Source organism: Geotrypetes seraphini, chromosome 5 (genome assembly GCF_902459505.1).
Source record: "Geotrypetes seraphini chromosome 5, aGeoSer1.1, whole genome shotgun sequence".
In the NCBI taxonomy this organism is placed as follows: domain Eukaryota; kingdom Metazoa; phylum Chordata; class Amphibia; order Gymnophiona; family Dermophiidae; genus Geotrypetes; species Geotrypetes seraphini.
Genome location: NC_047088.1, coordinates 239,780,369 through 239,803,536, shown reverse-complemented (window position 1 = coordinate 239,803,536; position 23,168 = coordinate 239,780,369). Strand labels below are relative to the sequence as shown.

At 41.3% G+C, this 23,168-nt stretch overlaps 1 protein-coding gene across 1 annotated transcript in view; it reads right to left on the bottom strand.

Annotated features, from left to right (window-relative positions):
- Positions 1–23,168, bottom strand: part of ACTR3 (actin related protein 3) — a 133,567-nt gene that overhangs the window by 17,746 nt on the left and 92,653 nt on the right. The window contains exons 7-9 of the mRNA XM_033945685.1: positions 16,425–16,568; positions 2,963–3,136; positions 63–155 (exon numbers count right to left, since the gene is read on the bottom strand). Of these exons, the coding sequence (XP_033801576.1) occupies positions 63–155; positions 2,963–3,136; positions 16,425–16,568 (411 nt within the window). The remainder of the gene's footprint in view (positions 1–62; positions 156–2,962; positions 3,137–16,424; positions 16,569–23,168) is intronic.

Here is a 23,168-nt window from a genome sequence, read left to right as displayed (position 1 = left end):
CAGTAAGTCAGAGATACATCAGCAATCAAAATTATTTCAATGTCATAATTATACCTACTGACCTTATAGAGAGGACGTCTAACATCAATAGGGCAATTCTGGATGACTTCATCTACTACTTCCGAGATGGGTTGCGTGAAGTCAGGATTGGCAAACTAGTGACATAGAAACCACCACCAGTAAAATAAAAATATTTCATGGCTTGAAAGAGAATCTTATTCCAAATTTAAACTGCAAATATTTCAGTCAAGGTGAGAATTAATTTGGAATTTCAAAATTATAGCAATCTTGTATTACTAAGACAGATAGGGATACAAGTCACATCCAGGTTGGGTAGGAGATTCTCTGTGAACAGCACTGTGTAAGTAATTTTGTTACATACACAAAAAAGGACTGATCTGTAATATAAAGACACCATAATATAGTGGGATCAGACTTAGATGAGAAAACTAGAAGAATGAAGCTACAGAGAGAACAAGTGATGTCATTAAAATACATTTTTTGGATAAGAGTCTATACACATGTAATGGCTTATGAAGAGACCGACACCCCATTACTTGTGTATCAGACCTCAATTTTCAATTTCAAAAGAAAATGAAACTTACTGTCAGGATTTAAAATGTTTTACATTTTAGATTTAGTCACTCTTCCAAATACAAGTTCTAAACAAGTCAAAATCAGGCACAGCTGATAGGCTCTTGCAGCAGAGGGCTTACAGTCAAAATTTGTACCTAAAGGGTAATGCGACTTACTCAAGAAAAACCAGCAGAACCCAAAGAGCATCAGTGGGAGGAGTGGGATTCAAACCTTTGCTTCCTTGGTTTGTAGCCCACTGCTGTAACCACTAAGCTGAAGGATTCTTATGGGATCTATGATTCACAGTCCCTGGCTGAGAACAGATGATGACGGGGATAAAAATAAGTTAGAAGGAGGTATGAGAAGGGGAAAAAGTCCCTAAGGTAGTTGTGCTAGTTCCTAGCTCTAGTTCTGAATGAGCTTGGAAGCCTATGTATACATATTAATCCGTTACAGGATGTAAATGTATATTTTTACTATTTGTATTCTGTAATTCACTGACTGTCCAGCTCTCTTCAGTGTAAACTGCCTAGAAGTCATAAGATTGTGGCGGTATAGAAAAAAAATTAAGTTATTATTATTATTAAAAGCCTAACATTATCATAACTAGTACAGATTTCAAACTCTGGAACAAACCACCCTCTTTCCTTCCCCAAAATGTACTATGGGGACTTTGGGAATAATAAGAAGTAAAGACATTTTAAATATCTAACAGATATTTAAAAATTTACCTGCATTTAGCAGTGCGGCATGTTTAGTCAAAGCTGCTGAATAAGAAGCACACAGATGATCTGCTCCTATGTATGATCTAAACCAGCACGGATCAATATTCAGTGCTCCTATGTACAGATTGTGTGTTGTGTATATATTTTAATCTAGATAGAGCTTAAAGGCACACACTATTTTTTTCAAACAATCTCAGAATAAGAAAAAAGATTATTAAACTAATTTTAAAAAATTGCTTATTTAGAACAGTTTTATTACTGTTTTGTTATTACCAAACTAAATTTACTTATTTCGTACTTATAAAGGACTTCAGAGGTGACACTCATTGGACCGTATTGGTTAAGAGTGAATTTTCACCGTGTCTTTTCACTAGTCCCATTTTTTAATTTATATATCTCAAGAGAGTATGCTTAAAGTGTTTAAGTTGTTTGAGCTGATTTATTTCTTTATAGCTCTGTAATTTATACAATGTAGCAAAATAACTTGTAGAACTTAGTAGCAAAATAGCTTGAAAAACTTAGCTGTAGTCAGGGGAGAGAGAGGCTGTTTCAAGGCGCACCCCACCCCTCCCCCCTCCTGTTTAAATATACTGCTGTTCAGAGGCTTTGCAAAGTTTAAAAATGGCCGCAGTGTTTATAACAGCTGATCAGCCTCTCTGGTGAAACATGATTGTGTCTGAAGTAACATTCCCTCTCCGACATGACTACAGCTAAGATTAACAAGTACATAACCTTCCCTTCTAGTTCAATAGGAATGTCAGTCTTTAACCACTGGGATGTAACAAAACAGTCCCTGGAATCTAGGGTGGAACAAATGAGCCTGCTGACAGCATGGAGGCTCCAAAAGTGGTATCCAATCTTGCTGCTACATCCACCCTGTAAAATTTTATAAAAGTATGAAAAGAGGACAAAGTGGCCGCTCTACAAATATCTTCCATGGACACTGCCTTGGACTCTACCCATGAGGAAGTGACATTCTTAGTGGAGTGGGCCTTCAGGGAAGTCATTATCTTACTACTTCCAATATAAGCCAATGAAATGGCCTTTTGAATACATATGGAAACGGTCACTATTGAAGATGGCTGACCCAAAGATGATCTGACAGCCAATATTCATTAGTTACTTCTTAGGAGTGCGGCAACATACTGTGCACATCTAGCAATTTCATGATCCTATCCATCTTCTTGGATCTCAAAAGCATGCACGCAGGCAACCAGACCTCTGTTACTTGCCTAGATTTGTGGATAGGCAGGTTATAAATAAATAAATACAGATAACGTGAAAGACATTACATAAGCTGGATGCATTTCTCCTTTGATAAGAGAATGGGGTCTGGATTTAGCTCATCTTTTTAATAGTAGTTCAATGTGCATGTGTTTCATTTAGCTGAAATAGGAATTTTTCTGTCCCATAAGGGGTCACAATTTAAGTCTGCATCAGATGCAACAGAGGATTAAATAACTTACAAAATCACAAGAAGAAATAATAGGGTTTTAACCCCGACTTGCTCAATTCTTTGCCTACTGCTCAAATATGAGGTTACTGCCAACAGAAACCTGCATGCAACCATTCAGAATTTGGTCCTTATGAATAGCTAGGATCTACTATAGTACTATGAATTAACCCCCCTTGAATTGCTGTATAAAACTATTGCAATTTACCTCCGGATGAAAGAAGATCTCTGGTCCAAGAAATCTCTCATAGCCAACATCAATGCTGAATTCCTTTTTAGAGATGGCATTGATACCAGTGTATTGCCTAATCCACTTGGTGCCATCTGTGTCGTACTTGCTAAATTCTTTCACTAAGTCAGGGCAAACATAACTGAAGCGCTCCTGAAAAATTAACACACAAAGTCAAATGGGATGCATTAGAAACACAAGAAACAAAAAAAAGACCCAATATTCCACAGTGAGAACAATCCAACGATAAAAACAAAAGACTGTGGATGTAGATGTTCTGAAAGATGATTTATTATTCGCTCTTCGCAATAAAAACATTAAAATGCAAATATAAGTCTATAGTACATCTGTGATAGTCCAACTGGACCCTACATGGTCTGTGTTTCTGCGAACACGCCTTCCTCAGGGGTCCAGATGATTTTCGCACCACTTTGCTTGTCTCCAGTCATTTTCAGTTATCTGCTCAAAGACAAGTACACTGTTTTTAGTCTATTCTTCTATCTGTGTACCCTACATCATCTGGACCCGAGGAAGGCGTGTTTGCTGAAATATGGACTATCACATATGTACTTAGACTTATATTTGCATTTAATGTTTTTAATGCGAAGAGCGAATAATAAATCATCTTTCAGAACATCTACATCCACAGTCTTTTGTTTTTAATCGATGTATTAGAAACATCCAGCTACTTCATCCTCCTTTCTTCCCTTAACATAAGACAAATCAGGCGATGTACTGTAGGGCTTTTCAACACCAGTTTACTGTTAGATACCACTAGCACAAAATTGCCAATACTGCACTAATTTATAGCTATTTCCTCACAGAATAAAGTCTTGTTCATTTTATTCCTGTTTCATAGTAAAACGTTTTCTGAGTGCGAATTAAAGTATTGATGGCTAGTCCAGAAAAACATGTTAGTGGCAGTGGGCCACGCTGGTAAAGAAGGAAGTATGGGTCAGAGGATGGGGTTGCAAATTTACTAACAGGATCGCCTCTTGGCCCAAAATAAAAGGAAGGAGCAGCACTGGATGTCATAGTCCCTACTGTCTATTCTCTAAAGGGAGTTCTATTTGGCAATCAAGAGGGAAGGAATGATAATATTAAGCAGTCAAATTAAAGTTTGTGGTACCTTTCCTTGGCTTTCTCTGGAAGGTGCCAACCAGTATGCAAGTCTGAGGATAGCAAGGATTTGGAATGGAGAATTGGCAAATTAACTTAGGGACAAATATGTATATTCACAGTGGTACTGAAGTGCAAATGTGATTACAGTGGGAGTAAGGAAATTTGATTTTATTATTATTACATTTAGCAGATGCCACTACTGAAGAGTCCCCATCTTACAAAACCATTCAACAATAATACAATAACGCATCACAAAATCTATAAAACAAACAAAAAGGAAGACCTATATTCTTCCTTCTCTTTCATCTCATGTAAACATGCACACTTTCACATGTTTAGGGAACAGTGTCATATTCAATCTTACACCTTGTAGCAGTACATTCCATATAAGTGGCACTATTAACCTTTTCCTATCATGTGTCCCGGATGACGGGACATTCCAAAAATGTCATTGCCATTGTGGATAAACAGTCTGTATGGACTAATAAAAAGCCAGGAACACAAAATATTTGAATTTACAGACTTATGACTTATTTACATTATGTTTACAATAGCCATAAATGATAACGGTGAATAATACAAAACTTTGCTAAAATAATTACGATTGGAACCAGCGTAACATAAAATTTATTACGATAGGAAAAGGTTAAACCAAATACCTGGTTGAGAATAAACTGTGAACCAGCTTGACTCAAAGAATTAACTAAATCTCTTTTCCTGATCTAACCAGAGAGCCTGGGCAAGGAAGCAAACTTGCTACAATTCCTATCAGTATACTGGAGCCAAGACAATTACCTCAATATAGTGATTTCACATTGATATCTCATCCATCCCCAACCCCCTAGTGGCCAACGTAGCTTTTAATACTGAGGTAATATGGTTCATATATTGCAGACACCCCTCTCCCCTCTCCCCCCCCCCCAAAGTCTCACTGCACTATTTTGGACCAACTGCTACCGGATAATGGCTTTGAATCATTGCAGGTCACTATGGTGCTATCAGAGTGGTGGTCTATAGCAAAGCTTGGGTAGAGCTGCCCTACGTTATCTGAATACTGGCATTGAACTTCTGTTATCCACATAATGTTTATATGTTTATTAAAAACTTTATATACCGCATAACAGCCTAAAAGGATCTAAGCGGTTTACAATGCATAAATCACATTCATCAAGAAAAGAACTCCATTAAAAATAGAAAAAGAAAGATTAAAAACAGAAGTTAAATAAATGTGCGTTTTTTTCTTCATAAATATTATAACAAACTACATCTCAATAGGAACCATTCTGATGGCAAAACAATAAAACACTGAAATCTCAATGAACCAATTTATACATACAGCTAAAAATTCTCCATTACAAAAATCAATGCATAAACACAGATCACAGTTCCTAACTCTATTCTAATTTGAAAAAGCCAATTGAAAACAATGTGCTTTTAAATGTCTTTTTAAATTTATATAGGATTCTTCTTTTCCCAAGTCTATGGGCAGGTTATTCCATAACCACGGAACTAAATAAAAGAATGCACAATCTCTAGTTGACGTAAGATGTGCCTTTGAAATGTGAGGAACGACTACCCTATTATCATTCAGAGATCGTAATAGACACCTTAGAAAGTTATGAAGGCTGTAGCTGAAATAATGCTCTATGTGCCAACATTAGAATTTTAAATTTGATCCTAAATTCCATTGGTAACCAATGGAACTTTAAATACAAAGGTGTCACGTGATCACGAATATATACCCGGCCCAATAATCAAATTGCGATATTCTGCATTGTTTGTAAGCGCTTAAACTGTCCTAACCCAATGCCTGCATATACTAAATTACCATAATCTAACTGATAATACTAAGGCATTAATTAATGTGTGCAGTGATTTCTCATCCAAGAAATATCAAATGGCTCTAAGCTGTCTTAGTGACCCAAAACCTTTAGTAACCACGGCTGAAACCTTCTCCTGAAAATTTAGACGACAATCAATTATAATCCCCAAATACCTCAACTATTTACTAGTTTTATACTACAATTATTTACAGAAATATCTAGATGAGGTGTTGCTTTATCTCCTGAGATACAACATGCTATGGTCTTAGACATATTTAGAACCAATTTATGTTCATTTAGCCATTGATTACTGTAATGCACTTTTTAAAGGCATAGCTCAAAAAGAAATCAAACGTTTACAGATCATACAAAATACTTCGATTAAGCTCATTTTTAAAGCCAAAAAATTCGATCATGTTACTCCTCTCCTTAAGGAAGCCCATTGGCTTCCTGTTGCTCACAGAATCATATATAAACTTAGTTTGCTCACTTTCAAATCTCTATCTTTTAAAACTCCGGCTTTTATTTATAAATTATTAATCCCTTACACAACGAATAGAACACTAAGATCTACAGAACAACAATTATTAACAATCCCATCTCTTAAAATCATAAATACAAGACGCCAATTTATTTTTTCTGTTACTGCACCCCAAACCTGGAATTCTTTACCCTACCACTTGAGACAAGAAATCAATTTAGAAAACTTTTTTATTTAATGATGCCTTCATAAATCCACAATAATTTCATTATAAAATAATTCCAAGACTCTGTTTTACCCCTCCCTCATGTACCTTCCCTAAATGTTTTCCCTATCTGTATATTATATTGTAACTTCTAGCCCTTCTCTTTCCTATGTGTGTCTAGTATTGTTAAATTTGTCATCAGTTTAGTCAACATTCTTTAATGTATTAATTTTTTATATTGTAATTTTATTATGTACATCGCTTTGAATTAAGATAAAGCGATTAATCAAACCTAAATAAACTTGAAACTTGATTCTTCTATTCTGTTTAAGCCTGCCAAAAGAGGACCTAAATCTAACGTAGCAGGTGATAGTCTATAGACTAATAAGATGTCATCTGCATAAATATATGCACTGATTCCCAGCTCCTGGATTCGTCTTGCCAAAGGGCTCAGAAAAATATTAAATAGAACTGGCGATAAGGCTGACCCACAATCTAACGATCTATCCTGAGATATTGATCCCTCAGTGACTACTTTAAAAGTACGTCCTCGGAGAAATGCTGAAAACCAGTCCCAAACTACTGTTAAGCCAATCTCTTGTAAAAAGTTTAACAAAAGACCATGATCCACTAGATCAAACGCTGAACTCAGATCTAATGAAACTACCATTGCAAAGTTCCCCCATCCAAAACTGAATGAACCTCACTAAGAAAGCCTGCTAACACTATCAAAGGATGTGGGGCATATCCACATAGGGGACAACACTGAATAGCTAGGTATGAATATAAATGCTGGGGGCTGTATTTAAAAAGAAACACCTGACATTTGGAAGTACACTTCTCCCTCTGTATTCACTGTGGGATTAACAGAACTGCAAATACGGAAAAAACGCGAATAACTTTTTCACATGTTATTCGCTGTTTTCTATTAAAAACCATCGTGAATGTGTTGAAACCGCGAATAACACGGTGGGAGACCTGGCCTGTTCCTGAAGGAGAGGCAAAACACGGTGAAGAAAGTGCTGGGAATCAGCGATTTCTCTATGCAAACTGATGTAATTTGGGGGGAGCAGCCAGCAAGCTAAAAAACATGAATAATCGAAACCGAAAATGCTGAAACCGCGAATACAGAGGGATAAAAATGTACTGAATTATTACTCTTATCCTTAAGACTTCGATCCATGAAAACCTCTAAACTACAGTCCCATTTCAAATTTACCTTTATTTTTTAAACTTCAAACAACTTTCTTCTTTTTTTGGCACTTCATCCAGGACAGGACAAATTTAGACCTACGCATAGTACAGAAACGGATGTGCATTCTATATTCGAATAGGAATGGCTCTAGATCACAAATTCTCTTGGTGTAGTCTCTCTGGATTTATCATCTGCTTTAGATTTGGTTGATTATAATCCTCACAAACAGACTGGCTGCTACTGGTACTACATCTATGACTAATCTAGTTTTGGCCTTATCTAATCACACATATCAAATTCATAACAATTATTTTTCAGACATGGTTACCATTAAACTTTGAGTTCCTCAAGGATCTATTTTAGGCCCATTATTGTTCAATCTCTTCCTATCTTCTTATCACATTAATTCAAACTTGCACCTGTAGTTCATATTGTTATGCAGATGATATTCAAATTGTTTATTCTTATCCACCTGATGGGATTGAGAGGTAAAGTATCAATGTTTGCCTCAGCATCGTTAATTCTTGGCTAGAGAACCATAAATTATTTTTGATCATGAGGTAGTGCAGTGTTAAGTGAGTTGCCCAGGCCACAGTGGGCCTTAGTGGGATATGAACCAGACTTTCCTGGTTCTCAGCCTACTGCTCTTTAACCATTATGTGACTACTCCACTTCCAGATGTTAAGCAGTTTAACTTGTATAAACCACTACTCATCTATTCAATTAAACATTCCCTTTGCTGATGTCCTATTTTGCCTGAAGAGCTATGACAGAGATTGAGTTCATTTGAGATGGGGAAGGATGACAGATGGACTTTACAGTATAACTAATGGGCAGACTGGATGTAGTGTTCAGGTCTTTATCTGCCATCATTTACTATGTTACTTTGTATGCAAGCATTTTGAAACAGAAAACTCTCATCCAAATAAAGCAATTCCTTCGTTCCCTAAATCTACTTAACCTTGTACTGGATAAATGTTACACACTGGAAAAGAATGTGTATTGAACAAGATGCATTTTACTGCTTAAATGTTCAAGAGTCATCCACTGCAGTGCTGAAATACTTTACAACAACAAATGGTAACAGCAAAATACCCTAGTGTGAAGCAGGCATTTAAAGAACTTTTTTGTGTGAATTAATGGGCTTTGATGTCAATACTGTAAACACTAGGTGGAGAAGCTCACAGTGACTACCAGTGTGAGCCATAAGTTGCTTAACAATGCTTTTGACTTTATTTAGCTACAGCACTGTCAGAAACATGTACAAAGCAATTCTTTATAGAAGCACAAGATGCAAATTAAAAGGTTTGTTCATAAGTAAGCCCATATATTTCTATAGAACAAAACAGATTTATAAAGCTGGTCCTAAAGTATTTTAGTCATTAAAAATGTAGCCCAGTGAGCAATGATCTGTTTATCTTTTACTATCACAAAGTACAAATAGCACTGACTTTCTGATCATGATGACAGTGTCAAAGCCCAAGCACAGTCATGTAAAACATTTATCCAAATGTGTAGATAATTTTTCTTTAACAATGGTCATTTTTTTCTATTACTTGCCACTGAGGATTTTGATTTTAGCAGGAAAGCCAAGCACTAATTTGCCTGGAATGAGAAATATTCCCTAACACTTTAAGAAAAGATAGAGAATGTCACACGCTGCAAGGTGCCAATTCTAAGTTCAACTGATGGAACTTATCAAGTAGCATCAGCTAAAATTTGATTCAAGAAATACATTTGATTAAAGAATTAGGCTCTTACCTGCTAATTTTCTTTCTTTTAGTCTCTCCAGACCGGCACAGCTTTACTGATGGTAATAGCTCACCATGTCCAGCAGGTGGAGACAGACAAACTTTAGGCTGTAGTATAAGTAGGCAGTGCATTCCCATATATACTGTCTGCCGAATAGCCAAGCAGAACTAAGAAACTAATAAGTGTGGTGGACATGACAATGAAGCCGACGGCACAGTGCGCAACAGCCGCTAAGAAAGCAAATAGAATGCTAGGCATAATCAAGAAGGGTATTACAACAAGGACAAAAGAAGTTATCCTGCCATTGTATCGGGCGATGGTGCGCCCGCATCTGGAATACTGCGTCCAATATTATTGGTCTCCGTACCTTAGGAAGGATATGGCGTTACTCGAGAGGGTTCAGAGGAGAGCGACACGCTTGATAAAAGGGATGGAAAACCTCTCATACGCTGAGAGATTGGAGAAACTGGGTCTCTTTTCCCTGGAGAAGAGGAGACTTAGAGGGGATATGATAGAGACTTATAAGATCATGAAGGGCATAGAGAGAGTAGAGAAGGACAGATTCTTCAAACTTTCGAAAAATAAAAGAACAAGAGGACACTTGGAAAAGTTGAAAGGGGACAGATTTAAAACGAATGCTAGGAAGTTCTTCTTTACCCAACGAGTGGTGGACACCTGGAATGCGCTTCCAGAGGGAGTAATAGGGCAGAGTACAGTACAGGGGTTTAAGAAAGGATTGGACAATTTCCTGCTGGAAAAGGGGATAGAGGGGTATAAATAGAGGATTACTGCACAGGTCCTGGACCTGTTGGGCCGCCGCGTGAGCGGACTGCTGGGCATGATGGACCTCAGGTCTGACCCAGCAGAGGCATTGCTTATGTTCTTATAACAGTCACAACACTCCCAATAGGAGTAACAACTAACAGAGCAATACTGTTGGAAACTGACTAGAAGTACCTTCAGCACAGGAATTCCCCACAGCTATACCAGCCAAGCCAAAAGCCACTGTTCTTTTAATCTCCCCTACCCTACTAAAAACATGAGATCCTGATGAAAACCCCCCCCCACATGCTTTATGCAAATTCCGAAAGAAAAACACAGACAGGGTGGGAGCTGTTCCGATGTGGAGAGACTAAAAGAAAGAAAATTAGCATAACCTAATTTCTCCTTCTTAAGCATCTCTCCAGACCAGCACAGCTTCACTGATGGGACATGCCAAAGCAGTACCCATCAAGGGTAGGACCCCCGAAGGGCTGCCACAAGCACACACTCCTTGAACACTGCATCCTAACACGCCTGAACATCCACATGATAGTGCCACACAAAGGAATGGAGAGAAGACCAAACCGCTGCTTACAGATATCCACTGGAAGCACTAGGGAAGACTCAGCCCAAGAAGCAGCCTGACCCTGAGTAGAATGAGCCTTGACAAATTCCGGAACAGACTTCTTTTGAATAAGATAAGCTGAAGTGATAATCTCCTTGATCCAGTGCTCAATGGTAGCCTTGGAAGCACCGTCCCCCTTACGAGAACCTGCTAAGAGGACAAAAAGATGATCTGATTTCCGGAATTCCTGGGTCCGCTGAACATAAGAGCAAAGGACCTGGCAGACGTCCAACTCGTGCAACCGTCTCTGCTCCAAAGAGCCCTCATGACAACCCAAGACTGGGAGGATCATGGACTAGTTGACATGAAAAAGCAAAACCATCTTCAGCAGAAAAGGAACCGGCTGCAGCACTACAAGCTCCCTAGAAAACACCAGGAAGAGAGGCCTATAAGAGCAAGCCTGCAGCTCGAAAACTCATCTGGCAGAAGTAATGGCCACCAGGAAAACCGCTTTCAGAGTAAGGTCCTTCCAACATGCAGGAGCCCAGAGGTTCAAAAGGAGAGCGCACTAGCATGGACAGGACCAGATTGAGATCCCAGGCTAGAATCGAAGGCCGCACCAAAGGCCAGGGCTATTTGGCCGCCCTCAAAAAGCAAATCACATCCAGAGAAGAAGTCAAACGCCAAAAATTCAGCAAACTGCGAAAATCAGACAAAACCCAAAGGGAAGGCCATCCTGCAAGAACTCCAAGATGTGAGGCAAATAGGTGCAAACAGGAACCATGCCACATGCGGCACACTAATAATAAATAATAATAACAGTTTATATACCGCAGGACCGTGAAGTTTTAAGCGGTTTACAAAGATTAAAAGATGGTACAAGTTGAATGAACTTAACAGAGGTGAAAGATAGAGGTTAACAATTCAAGGGAACTGTTATTGAAAAGAAAGAGTTATATGGGTCAGTTGTCTAGATACTTCAGGAACAGATATGTTTAAGCGTTTCCTAAATTCCCCATAAGTGGAAGGCGTGAGGAATTGTTCTAGGTCTTTACTCCATAATGCTGCTTGGTGTGAGATAAGATATTGGTGGTGTCTTTTGAGTTTACATCCTCTAATTGGGGGGAAATGAAGTTCAGGTGTGTGCTTCTCTTAAGTCTATTGGCTGAGAAGGAAAAAAGGTCAGTTATGTATTGAGGGGTTAGGCCATATAATGCTTTAAAGCAGAAACAGGTGAATTTAAACTTTACACGTGCTTCCATCGGTAGCCAGTGCAGCTGTCGGTAGTAAGGTGTCACATAATCGAACTTCCTCAGCCCAAAAATCAGTTTGACCGTTGCATTTTGTATTAGTTGTAATCGTCGCATATTCTTTTGGGAAATTGCTAAATAGGTGATGTTATAGTAATCAAGTTGACTCAGAACAAGGGATTGTACTAGAATTCTAAATGCTGACATATCAAAATATGCTCTAATGGATCGAAGTTTCCATAAAGTGAAGAAACCCTTACTGATCAACTTGGTCTTTCATGGTTAGGCACTGATCTAGTGTTACACCCAATACCTTCATAGTAGTCTGAATAGGATAACTACTCCTCAAAGATACGCCAAACTCACACATAAGCCTGAGAGGTGTAAAGTCTCCAGGACCCCAAGAGAGTAGAGATCACTATTTGAATAACTGTTCTTACCTAGGCGTTCCCTTTCAAGAGCCAGGCCATAAGGCAAAAGGGACTGTCAGAAGGTCAGGGAACAGGGACAGTGGAAGAGAGTCTGCCACGAGAAGACAAATGAGGGCTCCATACCTGGGATACCTGGGCCAGTCCAGAGCCACCAGGAACATGCCGCCAGGGTGCCAAGCAATGCGAAGAAGGACTCTGCCCACCATCTGTCATGGGGGAAACACGTAAAGAAGGCCCTCCGATATCCAAGGCTGCACCAGAGCATCCAGCCCCTCTGCCTGAAGATCCCTGTGCAGAATGAAGAACAAGGGCGCTTTGGTGTTGCCACTGGTGGCCATCAGGTGCAAGACTGGCTGACCTCAAGCACAAACAACCAACTTGAAGGCTGCGGGACCAAGATACTACTCTCCAGGATCCAATATGTAATGACTGAGGAAGTCCACTTGGACATTATCCACTCCAGCTATGTGGGAAGCTGAGATGTCTAGAAGATGAGCCTCTGTCCAGGCCATGAGCAAACACGCCTCCAGAAACACCAGAAGACTCCTGGTTCCCCCTTGCCGACTGAAGTAAGCCACCATCATGGCATTGTCCAAGAGAACCCAAACTGACTTGTTCATCAACAAAGTCTTGAACGCTAGCAATATCAACCAGATGGCTCTGGTCTCCAGAACATTGATCAATCAAGACACCTCCTCCAGAGACTAGCTGCCCTGAGCCGAGCGATCAAGACATTGAGGAGACTAGCATCCATGAGCACTGTCCACTGGGGATGATCCAGACTCACTCCCAACAGCAAATTGGAAGACTGAAGCCATCACCGGAGGCTGCGATGAATCAACCCCCGAAGAGGAATGGGAGAGTTCAGATCGTGTAACTGAGACAACAGAGGACACCGGGAAGTCACAAGGAAGTGAATTTGTGACTTCAACTTGTCCACTCGGGACTCTGGAAGGAAGACCTTCCCCAAGCTGGTATCGAAAAAAACCCCGAGGTACTCCAGGCGTTGAGACAGAGTCAACCGGCTCTTGGACATGTTGACCACCCATCCCAGAAACTGCAGGAACTCCATAATCCAAGCCGTAACCCAGAAGCTTTCCTGAAAAGACTTTACTCTGATCAACCAGTCGTTCAGAGAGGGATGAACCAGAATTCCCTCCTTGAGCAAGGCCGCCTCCATGACCACCATAATCTGGGTGAACAGATTAAAGGAAGTGCACAAAACTAATAGTGCCATTCCAAGATTGCAAAGCGAAGAAAACGCTGATGGGAGGCGCAAATTGGAACATGTAGTTAGGCCTCTGTCAGATAGAGAGAAGACAGGAATTCCCCTGGCTGAATTGCCAGAATGACAGATTTCAGGGTCTCCATACGAAAAGACGGAACCCATAGAACTCTGTTGACTCCCTTCAGATCCAATATGGGTTGAAAATATACATCTTGCTTGGGCACCACGAAGTAAATGGAATACCTGCTTTGAGGTCAAACAGCCTCTGCAAGGTCTACCGAAAAGTCCGCTTCTTCCAAGCTATCTGACAAGGAGAAAGCAATCTGGCAAGGGTCGAGAAAACTCCAGAGCATAGCCATCCCGAATCACCTCCAGGACCCACTGATCCATTGGGATCTTGGCCCACCCCTGGTAAAACTCCAACAACTGGGTGCCCACCAGTAATAATAATAATAATAATAACTTTATTTTTGTATACCACTATACCACAAACAGTTCAAAGCAGTTTACAGGGGAAGAGACTGTACATATACAGTGAAGATACAGAGGAAGGGCCCACAACGAGTCACGGGGCTAAGCGCGTGGCAGAGGGACTGCAGGAGAAGGCACGGCCCCCCCAAAAGGACTGCATACACTGAAATAAATGGCCCCAGGAAGACCCAGAAGCCAGAAAAGGGGGTGCCCCCTACCAGGGTGGTAATGGCAAAAGTCATGGAAAATGTCCACAAGCAATGCCCTCTCCCCGGGCAGGTGGGCGAGCACGATCTTCAGGAAGATGGGCACCTTAGAGACAGTCAAGGTCTGAACCTGCTACACTTCTTCGAGGGGATAAGCAAACATTTGGACAAAGGTGACCCCATAGACATAGTATACTTGGACTTCCAGAAAGCCTTTGACAAGGTACCACATGAGCGCCTACTAAGGAAACCGTGGAACCACGGGGTGGAAGGGGACATACATAGATGGATCAGAAACTGGCTGGCGAACAGGAAACAGAGGGTAGGAATAAAGAGACACTATTCTGACTGGAAAGGGGTCACGAGTGGCGTCCCACAAGGGTCAGTGCTGGGACCACTGCTATTCAATATATTTATTAATGACTTGGAAACAGAGACAACATGCGAAGTTATAAAATTTGCGGATGACACAAAACTCTCCGGCATGTTTAGATCTGTAGACGAATGTAAAGAACTTCAAAGGGACCTGAACAAACTGAGTGAATGAGCAAATAAATGGCAGACAAGCTTCAATGTAGAGAAATGTAAAGTTATGCACATAGGGAAAGGGAACCCGATGTACAGTTACACGATGAGGGGGATAATATTGGGGGAAGGCAATATTGGTGGAAAAAACAATGAAACCGGCGGCACAATGCGCAGTGGCCTCAAAAAAGGCATCACTACCAGAACCAATGAAGTTATCCTCCCGCTGTATAGGACTATGGTGCAACCGCATCTGGAGTACTGCGTTCAATACTGGACGCCGTACCTTAAGAAGGATATGGTGATACTCGAGAGGGTCCAGAGAAGAGCAACAAAAATGATAAAGGGCATGAAAAACCTCTCATATGCTGAGAGGCTGGAGAAGCTGGGGCTCTTTTCCCTGGAAAAGCGGAGACTTAGAGGGGATATGATAGAAACTTATAAGATCATGAAGGGTATAGCGAAGGTAGAGAGGGACAGATTCTTCAGACTGGCGGGGGCAACAAAAACTAGAGGGCACTTAAAAAAATTGAAGGGAGATAGGTTCAGAACAAATACTAGGAAGTTCTTCTTCACTCAGAGGGTGGCGGACACCTAGAATGCGCTTCCAGAGGAGGTGGTAGAGCAGAGTATGACTTTGGATTTCAAAAAGGGACTGGATGAGTTCCTGAAGGAAAAGGGGTTCCAGGGGTACAATTAGAGGGTTACTATACAGTACAAAATGCTTTAGAATAATAGATCACTACAGGTCATTGACCTGTGGGGCGGGAGCGGACTGCTGAGCATGATGGACCTATGGTCTGACTCGGCAGAGGCAATGCATATGTGCTTATGAACCAACTTGTCCAGATCCTCCCAAAAAAGAATGAGGCCCAAAATGGAATTTTGTAAGCTTAGTCTTAGATACCGCGTCCATCAACCAACCCCAGAGCCACAGAGTACAGTGAACGGCCACACAGAGAGCCATTGTCTTGGCCAAAACCCACAGCAGATCCTACATGGTATCAGAGAGATAAGCGCTCAGCTCAATCTTAGCTACCTCCTGATCCACAGTCCCCCTAGCTCAATCCAGCACCACAGATGAGGACAAGAAGGCCCACACAAAATCCAACAGGTCTACACTTAATCAGGGAAGACTGCACAGGCTTACCACCCCCACCTGCTGGAGACTGAGCAGACCAAGTGTATATGGGAATGCATAGCCCACTTGTACTACAGCCAAAAGTTTGTGTTTCAGACTCCACCTGCTGGTCATGGTGAGCTATTATCATCAGTGAAGTTGTGCCGGTCTGGAGAGACGCTTAAGAATGAAATCTTGCCACTTCTTTCATTGTTTAAAGCTCGTTTGTGCCTTTCCAAGGAAAATATTCACCACCAGGTTTGTTTTGTGTCCAAGAGTCTAATCATTTAATTAAGCTCTTTTACCTTCACTGCTTTTGCAGTTTCCAGTGACTGCTCTGGAGGAATTCCCACTTCTCGGTCCCTTAACAATTGTTGAATGAAGTAAGTTATATCTCGACCAGCAATTGGAATGTGTTTTATGCAGCTACCAATCACATAACCCTCTGCCTGAAAGCAAAACAAAGACAGATCTGAAACAGGAAGAAAAATACCTAGTACAGTAGTTACTCCTGGTGGAATTCTGCGTGACTGTACAACGCAGAATTTGCTCAGAATTGCAGAGTCGTGCAGAATTCCCCTTTTCTGCATAAAATTTCATACCTCCTCGATGGCGTCATTTGAACAGGTCATGGCATCTGCAGCGATTCCCGTATGCTGCCTGTTAATTCGGAAGCCTCACTTCTGCTGCAGCAAGACTTCTGGGTCAGTGACAGGCAGCGCTTGGGAATCAATGCGAGGCACTGAAGAGAGAGTGAGAGTCCCTAGATGGGGAGGGAAAAGAAGAAAAGCAGGTGCACAGGGGGATGAGAGGGAATGAAGGAAAGCAGGTGCACAGGGGGATGGGAGAAAGGGAAGGAAAACCGGTGCAGAGAGGGATGGGAGAGAAGGAAGGAAAGCCAGTGCGCAGGGGGATAGGAGAGAAGGAAGATGGTGCATGGCGGATGGGAGGGAATATGCTGCATTTTGGGGGAGAGAAGACTTGGACATGGGGTGGAGGAGAGGAAGAGGCAGATGCAACAAAGAGGAGAAAAGGGATAAGGGAGAAATCCTGTATATGGTGGAGGAGAGAAATGTTGGACATAATGGAGGGGAGAAAGGGATGGATGCTGCATGGAAGGGAATAGAGGTTTGACCCAGGGCATAAGGCAGGGAGGGAGAGAGAAAGAGAGAGAGATGATGGACAATAGAAAAGAAATAGAAATGTTGGATATGGCAGTAGAAGGGAGGGAGAGAATGCTGCATGGAGAGAGGGACGCAAGGGAGGGAGAGAGAGACACTGGACCCAAAAAGGCCCTAAATGGCATAGATCTTATTTTGATAAGTTATGACATATTTTTATCAAAATAATCCAATGAAGTGTTTAAGTTAATGCAGCTTGCTGGATGATCCACAAGTTAAAATTCAATCCTGTAAGTCAAAGTTCACAGTTATAAACAAAGGCCCTTTACAGTATTTCTGGATGTTGTAGACCTAGAAATGAAATGTCTCTGCATATAAAATGGGAAAGTGGGTTACCGATGACTCCTGAAGCATCAAATTCTGCACCAAAATTTTAATAATAATAATAACTTTATTTTTATATACTGCAATACCACACACAGTTCAAAGCAGTTTACAGAGGAAGAGACTGTATACCGACAGCGATATTACAGAAAACTTTCGAAATTACATTAGCATGTTAAGGTTAGTTAAATTTATCTGGAGGTGTTTTGGAGATACATTATGGCTTACGCCTTTATGGCCTTATGCTAAGTTTGACAGCTTTGTTTCTAGGAAAGAAGGATCATTCATGTGCCTGGGATTACTGCAATACTATATATCAAAGCATGTCAAAGAAGGTTAATTTGTCCACAGCTCCTACAGATACTGCAAAGATTATACAGATTACCAATAAGTACATAATTTGTAATCTAGCAGCAAGATGGAGCTATCCAGTCTTTTGCACTGAGTGTCACATGTTTGATTATGTCCTAGTTGGTGAGAGGTCTTATATGTGTGCTCGGTTAAAGAGCTCCTAGCACTCAGTAGCAGACTTGAAGGAACTGAGGGAGACAGATGTACATAGGCAATTCTGTAGCCAGTACCTGCCCACTAGAGAATGACATGGGGACAAATTTTTTCACCGTCTCCGTGAGTTCTTTTCCTGTCCCTGCCCCATTCCTGTAAGCGCCATCCTCATCTTCACAAGCCTCAAACACTTTAATATCATAAGTATTTGAGACTTGTGCGGTTAAGGCAGAGCTTACAGGAATGGGACAGGGACAAAACTCATGGGGACGGAATGGGGAAATTGAGTTCCTGCAGGGATGGGGACAAATTTGTCCCCGTGTCATTCTCTACTGTCAACCAGGGAATGTAATGTTCTCTCATACCAAGAATGTGTCTCCAGGAGCTTCTGCCCAGGAGGAAAGGTTTAGGATGACCGTTAAGTGGGCAATTCAATCATTAGGCATGTAGATAGCTGGGTAGCTGGTGAACATGATAATCGCTTGGCTACTTGCCTGCCTGGTACAAAGATGATGAACCTCATGTGTCACCTAGATAAGATTTTAGACAATGCTAAGGAGGAGTCCGCTGTCTTGGTACATGTGGGTACCAATGACATAGGGAAATTACATTAGTGATTTCTATTCCTCCAATACCTTGCGGTTCAAGGTGGATTACAAAAGACGTTATCTAGCCATTTCCAGAGGAATTGAAGAGAAGAGCGAGTTGCTTCAGAGAACTGGGATGAGTCTTGCGGTTTTCAGAAGGCCATCGTACAGTTTTTTTTTGTTTGACATCTCCGATTGGAGAATACGTGAACAGTTTGTGGGTTCTCCTATGTCTGGTTGAGGTAGTTTGGATTAGGCGGTTGTTTAGATAGGCTGGGCTATTTCCATTTATGGTTTTAAATAGTAGGCAGAATTTGAATTGTACTCTTGCTTGTATTGGGAGCCAGTGTGAGTCGAGGTTTGCCGCCGTGATGTGGTCGTGTTTCCTCAGATAATAGATAAGTCTTTGCGCTGTGTTTTGAACTGTTTGTAGTTGTTTTATCATGGTTGCGGGGCAGGGGAGATAGAGTATGCTGCAGTAGTCTAGAAGACCTAGGACTAGGGACTGGACCAAGAGCTGGAATTGTGTTCTGTCAAAGAATTTTCGAACTCGTCTCAAGTTTCTCATGACCACAAATGATTTTTGTATTGTTTTGTTGATTTGTGGTTGCATACTACAGCATTTGTCTATCGTCATTCTTAGAAGTTTTAGAGTGGGTTGTATGGGGTGTGTGATTAAGTTTATTACAAGATTTGTTAAGGTTGTCTGGGTTCACTTTCAGTTTGTGATTTTTCATCCATGTTGCTACTGCTTCAAGTGTCCTGTGTAGTGTGACTGTCATGGAGGACATTGGTTGGTCAAAAGGAAGGAGAATGGTGATGTCGTCTGCATAGCTATAGGAGGTAAAGTCTAAATTGTCCAGGCAGGTGCAATGTAGAAAGGATGCAATGTAGAGGGATGCAATGTAGAAAGGTTCTAGAAACCAAATTTAGGCTCTTTGGTAGAAGTTAAAATCCAGAAACTCCAGTGTAGCATTTTCAGAAGTGTTCCTTGTACCATGTGCAGGACCCAAGAGACAAGCAGAGCTCTACAGTCTCAATGTGTGGATGAGGTGATGGTGCAGGGAGGAGGGTTTTAGATAAGTTAGGAACTAAGCAACATTCTGGGGAAGGGGGAGCCTATTTCACAAAGATGGGCTCCACCTTAACCAGGGTGGAACCAGGCTGCTGGAATCAACATTTAAAAAGGAGATAGGGCAGCTTTAAAACTAAAAACTGGGAGAAGGCCAACAGTTGCTCAAAGAGCATTGTTTGGAACAAGGTATCTTTAGAAGATATCATCATAAAAAGGGAAGACACAGCATCTCGTTAGCGAGATTGCAATACAAGCCACAATAGACCAGGTTTCTTTGAATACGGAGCAGGCTGATTTTAAAGATTGCAAATTATTCATGCCAACTGCTGAACATATTATAAATAGATATGACAAACATTGTTTGAAATGTGTGTATGCAAATGTCAGAAGTCTAAGAAAGAAGAAGGGAGAGTTATAATATATTGCATTACATGAAAAGATAGATATAATAAGAATCTGTGGGACCTGGTGGAAGGAAGATAACCAATGGGATACTGTCATACCTGGGTACGAACTATTGTCGCAGTGATAGGGTTTATCGAATTGGTGGAGGCAAAGTGTTATATGCTAAGGAGGGTATTGAATTGAATGGACTGAAAATTCTGCAGGAACAGAAACACACCTTGGAATCCCTGTGGGTAGAAATTCTCTGTGTAAAGGGAAAAAGGATAGTGATAGGAGTGTACTACTGTCTGCCCAACCAGGATGAACAGACAGATGTTGAAATGTTTCAGAAATTAGGGAGGCTAACAAACTGGGTAATACAATTATAACGGGCGATTTCAACTACCCCAATATTGACTTGGCAAATGTAACATCAGGGCATACTAAGGAGATAAAATTCCTTGATGAAATCAAGGTCTGTTTTATGGAGCAGCTGGTTCAGGAAACTGCAAGAGGTGAAAATTCCAGACCTAGAGAAGGATTTCCAAAAACATGCATTAAAAAGCATTGATCTGCTAACGCAGCTGTCTAGATACCAAATCCAAACACCTGAGACATTCTTAAAAAATTGTGAATGGAAATGAGGTTGGCGGACAGCAGCGAAGATTTCCTAATTTGCATGTGCCCAGTGCACAAAATATGCTGCACGCTGTAGAAAAAAAAAAAACAAACACAAAACAAAAACACAGCAACAAACATTATAAGTAAGAATGTCAAGTGATTTGTAAAAATTTTCGATTGAATATTATACACTTGTTGTAAGATATGAAAATGAATAAAGATTTTTTAAATAAAAATAAAAACACAGCAACAGCGGAAGAGATGCCTGCACTCTCCCACTGCCCCTTGTTGTGATGCAGTAGTAGAGATCTCTGCTGCATCACAACATCCCTAACCCGCCTGCAGCAGGAAAGATGCCCAATCTCACCTGCTGCACTAACCACCTCGACCCGACCACCCCCCCTGCAGCAGGAGAGATGTTCACTCTCTGCATTGACTATTTTTTGAATGCATAAGAACAAGCAAGCACTGCACTGACTGTTTTTTCTTTTTAGTTTACTTCGACCCTGAAGAAAAGTTTCCTTGTTGAAACATGTATGTCGGGAGGGATGAAATAAAGAACTGATCACTATTAAGCTAAGTGAAGTTCTTTTACTAACAACATTAGAGAGAAAGACTTATAATAATAATAACTTTATTCTTATATACCGCCACTTATAAAGTTAAAAAGTCTAAAAGATAAAAATGAAAAAAAATATATAATACGTTCTTTAGTAGCTTTACTTTTTATAAACTTCAATAAAGATTGGACTCGCGAAGAGTTTAGCAACCGGCAGTTTTATGCCTGGATGCAGTCCGAAAGTCCATACAAGCAAGAAATGAACACTGCGTAGAGATTGAGTATATACAATGTGATATGTGCTGCAGGTGAAGAAGTCACTATAGAGCTATAATAAAGACCCAATTCTATACACTCTCTCCTTCAGCACTAAACTAAATAAAAAAATCCTGCCGCTACCGCGAACCCCCCCCCCACCCAAAGCTGCCACCTCCTAAACCTTGAGCGCTAAACCACCATCAAGACACAGCACTCTCCACACACCAAGCCTTAAAAGGTCCTCTACACCCTAGCATACATTGCGACTCTGCTGCAAGTCCAGAAGCGCTGTACTTCAGCAATCACTGCTTTAACTGCGACATTTCAAGGGCCACATCATATAACCAAAGGGCGATGAATCCTCCATCAGTACTGGCCCTTGAAGGAGTAATCCCTGAGAGACTGAAAGGGACTGCCCTTCTAGGCAAATAAGGTCTGCATACCATGGTCTCCAGGGCCAATCCGAAGCCCCGACGGTGATCAGCCCCAGATGGCAAGCCACCCTTCTAAAAGCACAGTCCAACATTGGCCACAGTGGAAACACATAAGGAAGGAAATCATTTGGCCAGGGCAACAGTACAGTGACAAGACCCCAACTGTCCAGTTCCCTCCATTGACTGAAGAGTCCATCTTGGCATTGAGCTAAGTAGCCATCAGGTTGAGACTCAGATGGCCCCAGTGCTGAACTATGAACTAGAAAATCTCATCCAACAGCTCTCACTCCCCTGGATCCAGGGCATTGTGATTGAGAAAGTCCAACTAATGTTCAGAGACTCGCAATACGAGTCACTGACAGACAGAAAAGATGACTCTGTTCTTGATGAGGAGAGCCAATTCTTCCACCAAGTGGCTGCTGCAGGTTCCCCCTGACTATTCACATATGCCATTGCCGTTGTCTGAAAACATTCGGACCAGAGCCCACTCCAGGAATGGAGTAAACTCCAGCGAAGTCAAGCAAATTGCCCACAGCTTCAAGACATTGATGGGCTAAGATGCCTCCCCAGGCGACCAAACTAGAGAATGACACGGTGACAAATTTTTCCCCGTCCCTGCAGGAACTCATTTTCCCGTCCCATCGAGTTCTTTTCATGTCCCTGCCCCATTCCTCCAAGCACTATCCTCATCTGCACAAGCCTCAAATACTTTAAAATCGTAAGTGTTCGAGGCTTGTGCGGTTAAAGCAGAGCTTACAGAAATGGGGCAGGGACAGGGCCAAAATGGGGAAATTGAGTTCCTGCGGAGACAGGGACAAATTTGTCCCAATGTCATTCTAGACCAAACCTCCTGTGCCAGATGAGCCAGATAGTGAGTGCCCCAGCCAGAAAGGCTGGCATCCGTCGTCACCACCTCCTAGTTCTGAATCATGAAAGAAACCACTCGCAACAGGTTGGCTTTGAAAAGCCACCACCGCATACTCTTCTTGGCCACAGTCGCCCATGGAATGCATACACTGTAATCCTGGAACGCTGGGGATCACAGGCTGAAAAGCAACTGCTGGAGCGGGCGCTTATAAGCCAATGCCCATTGTACAGATTCCATCACTAGCCGTACTGTTC